Below are 8,455 nucleotides of genomic sequence, written 5' to 3' on the forward strand. Positions count from 1 at the left end.
TTTTTTTTGGATTAGATTTTATTTGTATAGTTGGACAAATAATCAAACTTACCTTTTTCATCCTCAGTCTCAATAGATAAAATTTTGAACATTTGGAATTGCAAGTCGTAAGGAAGCAACTCCACTCTCATATCTTCGTTATACGGGTCATGACTAGCAGCAGATAGCCTGTAATCATTTCATAACAAAATGCAGCATTAATAGTAGGTATTCAGAAATAATATAAGACTTTAGCTACTGGCATTTGTGATGTAAATGTGTAAGTTTTAAGTTTGTGATTGTCTATAGTTACCTCAAACATAGCCCTAAAAGGGATTCCAACTTGGAAGGTATAATGTCATCAATCTTTTTAGACAGCTCCTGTTCAGTTGCATCCATGAATTGGACAATGAAGTCTCCTTGACTCATCAGGAAATAGTTCTTGACTGACTTCAGTCTGCCCATCAAGTCATACTCTTTGAGTAACAGTTCTAGAAGCGATTTACTAGCATAAGCGTAGGCTTTTTGTATTATGGCACCGTAGTTTTGTTCTCTGAGTGAATATTTGATTTCTTCTGTGTTGGTTTTTGTTATAGGCTTCCCTGAAATGACAGAAATAGTTTTCTAAGTTTAGACTTTAATTCCATTGTAAATATTATTAATTTTTATGAAGTGACTCAAAACTCGACTCAAGTCACGTCAATAATGGATTGAAGCCTGTGTTGGTTGAATTAAATCTATTATATGAACCACAGGCTTGAATCTAATCTCTGATATGGCTACATAGCCGAGCGTCGTTTCATACTAAAGGCCTAAGTACAGATTGTATTCACCATTTATTTCAAAACTTACCACATTGACTGATGACATTCAAATACTTTCCAGTTCTAAGTATGATATCTGTGAACTTGTCCAGGAACTTTGGAACTCTATCCCTCTGCACACTGTAGCGTTTCTCCCAGTAGTCCGCAGAGTAATCCACGGGGAGCTCTTCTTTGTTTATGAGCTCATTGTCTTCAATCATGAATTCCTGGAATAGTTATGTTAAAGTTGAAAAGCATCGAAGTGACCGAAACATGTACACCCCGGTCGAATAGGGATGATGACTGGGTAATGAAATCGAAATTATATTTAGTCCATCAGACAGATATTTTTTTTTTATTTATTTATTTCCAAGCTTAAGCCTATTTTTACAGAAATCCAATACAATAAATTAGAAAATATTAGACTCATATTTTTTATTTTTTTCCATAATCGAATAATTACAGTATTTTATTGAGTTGAAATGTCGCGTGACGTCACTTGAGTAAAAATTCTACTCTCTAATCTAATATGAGTCTAATATTTTCTAATTATCTGTCTGACGGACAAATAATTGAAATTTTGTCATCTAGCTTATTATCTGGCAGTCGTGAGGGGTGCGGATGAGAGTGCAAGGGAGAATCGCATTCCAGGGAGGTGCGTAGTTATCTTGATTGGATTGTAGGTAGTAGTCAAGATAAAAAGACGAGTTATTCCAAAGTTCGTTTCAACCGAAAGACGTTCACTGCTGCACTAAGTTCTCCCCTAGGATTTCCACATGGGCCGGTCCTACGCTACTCGCATCTAGGTGTTACCAATGTACTTTTGACTTTAAAAGCTTCTCCAAATATAACGCGTACATATTGCCGCGTTATAGCGTTAATAGGATTGATGCAACGGCGTACTGCGTCCTACGCATTCTGCCAACACAATTCGGCGCTATAGCGCGACGTCAGGCTAGCTCTCTACCGCACGCTAGATACGCGTTCTATTCGACGAACACGGTTTGTGCTTCAGTAAACTATTAGATTTACCTGAAAAGGGTCCACAATAGTTCCTTTATGTATCCACTGGTCTAAGATGTTCAGGTAGGGCCGGCAAGCTCGCTCGGTGAGGAACAGCGATATCTCTTGCGCCCGCCCGTCGCCCATGAGCGTGTTGGTTTTATCGTGTAGGACTGTCAGTACTGCTCCACCGCGGAGCTCGCTCTGTAATAGGTAAAAGGTTTATTAATTTATTTATGCTACTAATATTATAAATGCGAAACTTTGTGTGGATGTCTGGATGTTTGTTACTCATTCACGCAAAAACTACTGAACGGATTTTGTTGAAACTTTACAGTATTATTGTTTATAACCCAGAATAACATAATAGGCTATAATTTATGACGATCTGTGACAAACAAAATTTCACGCGAGTGAAGCCGCGGGCAAAAGCTATATTCCTTTGGAATATAAATGTTGGTAGAGTAGTGATGTTATGCAGTAGTAGGATCCCACTTCATTTAAGAGGTAAAACATTACATTTTCTTTATATTATATTATTCTTACATATTACTAACTAGCTTTCCGCCCGCGGCTTCGCCCGCGTGGAATTTTGTCTGTCACAGAAAAACTTTATCGCGCGCGTCCCTGTTTCAAAAACCGGGATAAAAACTATCCTATGTTCTTTCCCGGGACTCAAACTATCTCTATGCCAAATTTCATCAAAATCGGTTGCGAGGTTTAAGCGGGAAAGCGTAACAGACAGACAGACAGACAGACAGACAGACAGACAGACAGACAGAGTTACTTTCGCATTTATAATATTAGTTNATATTACTGATTAGATTACCCTAAGCATCAATACATACCTTTCCAATACTTGTTACAATGGCGGCAAGTACTTGCATAGTGTGCATGGTGGGCAAGACAAAATACCATAATTTCTGCAGAGTAAGGTTTGCTGACATATGCTCAGTTTCCAGCTGAGCTAGCATTGTCTGAAAAAATAATTAATATAGAGATATCAGTTAAACCTTAAATTGTAAAATGCATTTCTAAAATCTACACTATTATACAATGTAGAACAAGGCAGGTATATGACTGCAATCACACCTGATTTAGTACCTAATACCATCAATCCAAATGGCAATGACTTTACACACTTTACTGATGAAGGATTAATTGTTCTGATCCATTCAAAGGATTATTTATTGGTCAAAAATTATATGATACTTACATAATAATCTTTCAGTAGTATCTCAATGGCTGCCACTAACGCATGTAGAACCTGACCAGACCACATATCACATTGTTCTATAAATCTTCGCACTATGGAATAGTTGGATGCCAGTGGCAACATTTGCTGAACAATCTGCTTCAAAGCATCATCTAAGTCTTCAGATATTAAGAAGGTTCTGGCATCATAGGTCTCTTTTATTGGCTGGTGGACAATGTAGTTGCCAGGAATGCCAGAGAACACATACAAAAGCTCATCTATGATTATATTCTCCTGTGATGCCACTGGTACACCAGCTAAAAGACAAAAAGAATATTAATTTTAGATGAAAAATTTAAGGCTTGGTTGCACCATCTCACTTTAACAATATAATTTATTTTATTTTATTTTCTTTAAACATACAGCTTATATTTAACAAACATCAAAAGTCTGTCAAATTCCATACAAAAAACCCCAGTTATGAATAAAGTGAGGTGGTGCAACTTAGCCTAAGTCATTGCATTTCATATGTGCATAACATTTTACAGATTTAAAAACAATAGATATCTATCATTTATATTAGTTGACAGAAGTTGACCCAAGACCCTAGAGCTGTAGAGTTACAAAATGTACTTACACAAAGAAGCTATGATGGGCACTGGCTCTTTGGGGAAGTCCCATGACATAGCTGGATGATCCTTTTGCCAGTTCGGAAGATCCAAACTGCTGTACCAATTTGGACGGAGTTTGGCTTCTTTTTCCTCAAAAGATTTCATCACAAGCTTTTTGCTCTCATCCACAGCTTTCAGTAATTTATCTTTGATCTATTTAAATACAAAAATATATTAATAAAAACTTGATACATGATTTATGCTAAAACTACAGATTACAAAATCCTGCATATTTTAGAATTTCCAGTTTATTATATTATTATGTATTATAATAAACATTTTAGCTTTATTTACCAAACTATACATTGTTCAAACCTTTGATAAAAACAAAAAGTACCTGTGGCAGATCTTCTTTGGTAATTTGGTGCTTAGTGTCACCTAAAATTGGTTTGGGAGCAACTTTTGGTTTACTGCATTTGGACTTCTTCTCATCACACACCAATTTATAAAATAAAGCAATAATATCTGCCAAGTTATCAGTGCTGAAATGAATAATCCACTTGTTAATTGAAAGGCCAAGGATAGGTATCTACTTATGCTGTGTAGGTTGCAACTACTGAGGTTAAAACCTGGGTTCCAACTTTATGGGCGGCCATAGGCCAATGACACAATGGTTTAATTAAAATCCATACAGGTTATATACTACTTGGGTATTTCTAAAATAAATCTAAATGAATATGACCATTTTCCCAGTTATTCTTTACTGCATAATGTGACAGTACATCAAATAAAATAAAAGCGGTAAACGACTCACTTGCGGCTTCTCAAATCTTCATATTTCTTGAGGAAGATCTTGGCATTGGAAGCTTTTAGCGCCAACCTTTGTGCAAACTCATTAACTTGTTTCGTGGACAAATTGCTATTGCCGTAGTTGGGGTCGTTTTGTATATAATCTAATACTGTGTCTGCATCCAAACTACATCTGAAATTCAATAAAAACACCAAATAAACAATGAACCAGGCATGAAATAAACAAGAAATTGTATTGTTATAATATTACCCCAAGGCGTCCAGTAACTCCTTGATGGTACTTTGCATTTTATCCTTCGGTAATATCCAGTTTTGATACATTTATTCCATAAATAGGTATTTTTAAAAACTACGAAGATTTCTTATTTTGACAGTTTGTTTCAAACAACACTCACTGTCATAGAGAAAAGTCAAATCACAGACAAAGAAAGCACCACAGACAAGATTTGACGGAATTGATACAATGGAGAAGTCATATGGTATATTTTTCTAAGTACTTTATTTTAATTCTAATGTGATTAATACTATAATTTTTTTATATCAATGAAGAAAATGAATTAAAACAAAATAGTAAAAATTATTTACAAAATTAATGCACAAAGAAATAGGAAATTCTTATTTTAACCTTTGTTTTATTATAAATTGTGATTTTAGTTTTATTAGAACGATGCCTTCTCTCTTTATTATTCAGCTATATCGGCTCAACAGAGCAAAGTAATACATATCGGCTCTAAGCTTCTCTAAATTTTTGTACCACAGATTACATAAATTCAGCAGTACCGTCATCTTTCGATAATATTGTGTTTAAACGGAAAACTTCATCTAACGAATGTTGTCACATTCGAATATAGATGGCGCTAAGAGTATTACATGTTCACTTAAACCGTACCCGAAGCACGAAATAATTGATCTCGTTGTGGTTAAGGCACCTAAAACCTAGCCAAAGCGCACAAAAAGCATAAAAAAACCCTTTTTACATATTATTATGTACTGAGCGGTGTCCAAACTTTTTTAATTCCCGCGGCATCACCAGCGTGAAATTCAGTTTGTCACAGAATCGTCATAAATTATAGCCTGTTATTCTGGGTTATAAACAATAATACTGTAAAGTTTCATCAAAACCGTGACACCGAACCGTTTCATCGAACCAGACATCCATACAAATTTTCGCATTTATAATATTAAGTAGGATAGTGGGAAGTAGGATAATAAAATTATGTGACCAACATGAATTTATTACCATAGCTCTACATTTTTAGTAAACGTGCGTGAGTGCTTTACCAGAAAAATAGCAACAATAAAAAGTATTTATTTGTAACATTTGCTAATCGACACGATCAAAAGCTATTTGAGTTGTAAGCGCGTTTGTAATGCGATTTTTGCCAATTTTTTTGATCACACAAAACACTAATGTAAAAAAGTTTTCTCACTGTATGTCAAGCTAAGCTTTTTTTTCCGGCGCGGCGGCGGCGGTCCACAAAAGGCGACAAAAGTTCGGCATCCGTTTGTAGTGACATAAAGAAATCTTAGTTCTATTTTGATTGTTTGATAGGAAAACTTAAGATACGGCACTTGTGTTCAAATCTGCCGATTCACGATATAAAAGGTTGTGAACAATCTATAATTTGAGACGTGTTGTCAAACAAAAGTTGCTGCCGTTTTATTATTCACTATCTCGGACTCGGATTACAAAGGTGTGCGAATTTGATGTGCTGTCTAAATATTTTCGCTACGGCCTGTGATTGTGGGTGGTAGCAAAATGCAGCACAGACAGATCGTGTAATAGCTATATTTAAACTTTTGATTTTATTAATTAAACATTACATGACGTCATAAAGTTTCTGAATTAGTGGAAACTACCTTTACCGAACATAGGCGTCATTTCTTACCTCTGAAAACTATAAGTGTACCTTATTAAATTAAATCCCCACAAGCCACAGAAACAAGAAATTGGTTTCTTTAGTAATGTGAACAAGCCTTACTTCGCCCTAAGGATTATTTATTAGGGTTCGCGTCTGCTCAGGGCGTCCAGAGTCAGACATCTCTGAAGACTACAAGTTCCTAAGTACTTCTTTTAAATTAAATCCCCACAACAAGCCACAGAGTAAAGGAATTGGTTTATTCAGGCATTAACGCATAAGGGTGTGCTTAGGGCGTCCACTTTAAAATTAAGGGCAATTAAATACTTATTTAAATCTTTATCATGCTGTGCAAAAAGTAATAGCCCATCTATATTAACAAGAGCTTTATTGTTGGTAGGTATCATTAACATCTACAACATCATTAGGCCACTAAATATACCCGTAGCCTGTCTAAAGGAACGCAAAAATGACAATGTCCCATAAACACCTGAGTTTATGGAGTCAATGAAAAACGGCGTGCCTTTGAAATCCGTTTCTCTGATGTTGGACGGGTATCGCCATTCTTTTGGTTAAAATTTATGTGTTTTATACGGCCAGTCTATAAATGCCGCACTTTTATTGGCCGCTAGACGTTTACTGATTAATAAAGTGGGTGGAGACGCGGAAGAAGCCAACGATCTCGCTTCCTAGAAACCGAATGTTTGAGATCTAATAGACTTAAGTGATGAGCTTTCCTGAAATGAGATCTTCTTAATTATTTCTGGTCTTTTCTTTGGGTAACTTTTTACGATTTACTAAGATTAGAACTAAAACTGCCCAGATTTTTTTATCAAAAAGTTAAAAATATCAAATTATGTAGGTGTGTAAAAATTATGTTATGTAAAATCTCCCACATGACACCACGATGAGCTTTACAGCTATAATTTGCCAGTTTCTGATCGTTCTAAATTAACTCGATCAGCAGTCGAACCTGCGACTGTCTGCTTTATAAAATTAAATACTTACTTATCTAGGTATCACTTAGCATAAGAAAAATAAAATATGTATGTAAGTAAGCACCTCAGTTATGTAAAACTCTACATTAATTTATTATCCTTTACAGAGACACATTGTTTTATGAAGCTTAACTAGCTACCTGTTATTTTATTACTTTTATGTATTTTATTACTTGTATTCTTCCAAGTGACTACTGTCCACAGTCAAAGTTCGAGGTGCGTGCATCCGCATTGCCGCATGCCGACCCGTGCGTTTCGACATACAATCTGAATTACAATGTACGGAATTTACAGACTCCAAGCCGTCGCCCGCGTCCGTATCCGAACGGAATAAGAAGCAGCTTTACTGTTAACTCTATTGTCCTGGCACACACTAAACAATGTATTTTTGCCTAATATGGAGGCGCGATTATGTCAACGATTGTGTTTTGTTTTTAAAATAATGACCAATGCGGCGCGCATCGGGAATGGCAAAGCGAGTGTCGCGCTTTCAGCATTTTAAGTGTGTCCGGGAGCTGGTTATGTCCCTTTGACAGTTTTATTTATTCAAATAAGCACTAAGTACGTGGATGTGGATAGCTTCTCGTCATGCACGACAATACTTACTTACTGCTTGGCCTGGAGTATTAACCTTTTTTAGTTAAGTTTAGATTTTCTATGCTAAGATTTTCCGTTCAAGAAAGAACATGATTCGTGCAGTTAAAATTAATTGGTTGATTCTTTTCCACTTGTATGTTTTCAATAAATTGTTGCTATTTGCATAAAGTATGAAATAAGTTTAAGGTTTGTGCTGTAATAGTACCTACGGCCTACGGGTAACATAATGAACTTGGTATCCCTAAAAACCAGAGTGAATCACAGACCATGTAATCCAAGTTTCGTTTGCTTTAGAGATGGGTTATAAGTACTAGGTAAATTTGATACTAGGTGCACCTATTCCAAGTATTTATTAATACTCGATCCAAATACCTGTTCCACCTAGTACGTAGTAATTTAGCATACTTGACGCGACTAGTGCGGACTAATCCAAGTAATATGACTTTAAAATACAATTTTCTTTGAAAAGATACAACCGTAGTATGAATAATGCAATTTGAAATTGAATAATAATTCCTCTCTTCATACTTCAACAGGCTTTGGACTGTCAACTTAAAAGTTGGCGTATTTAAAAGATATCAATTTCATAAAATATTTACAT

The 8,455-nt window shown here is 35.6% G+C and overlaps 1 protein-coding gene across 2 annotated transcripts in view; it reads right to left on the reverse strand.

Annotated features, from left to right (window-relative positions):
- LOC114365122 (gamma-tubulin complex component 2) overlaps window positions 1-4,794 on the reverse strand; it is a 34,346-nt gene extending 29,552 nt beyond the window's left edge. For both annotated transcript variants that reach the window (XM_028321606.1, XM_028321605.1), the window contains exons 1-10: window positions 4,651-4,794; window positions 4,405-4,572; window positions 3,988-4,132; window positions 3,617-3,803; window positions 3,001-3,296; window positions 2,633-2,761; window positions 1,815-1,988; window positions 832-1,009; window positions 293-581; window positions 53-168 (exon numbers count right to left, since the gene is read on the reverse strand). In XM_028321606.1, coding sequence (XP_028177407.1) covers window positions 53-168; window positions 293-581; window positions 832-1,009; window positions 1,815-1,988; window positions 2,633-2,761; window positions 3,001-3,296; window positions 3,617-3,803; window positions 3,988-4,132; window positions 4,405-4,572; window positions 4,651-4,721 — 1,753 coding nt within the window. In that variant the 5' untranslated portion in view covers window positions 4,722-4,794. The remainder of the gene's footprint in view (window positions 1-52; window positions 169-292; window positions 582-831; window positions 1,010-1,814; window positions 1,989-2,632; window positions 2,762-3,000; window positions 3,297-3,616; window positions 3,804-3,987; window positions 4,133-4,404; window positions 4,573-4,650) is intronic.
- Between the last annotated feature and the right edge of the window lie 3,661 nt (window positions 4,795-8,455).

Source organism: Ostrinia furnacalis, unplaced genomic scaffold (assembly GCF_004193835.3).
Source record: "Ostrinia furnacalis isolate ACB-3 unplaced genomic scaffold, ASM419383v2 OfSCF7556, whole genome shotgun sequence".
In the NCBI taxonomy this organism is placed as follows: Eukaryota; Metazoa; Arthropoda; class Insecta; order Lepidoptera; family Crambidae; genus Ostrinia; species Ostrinia furnacalis.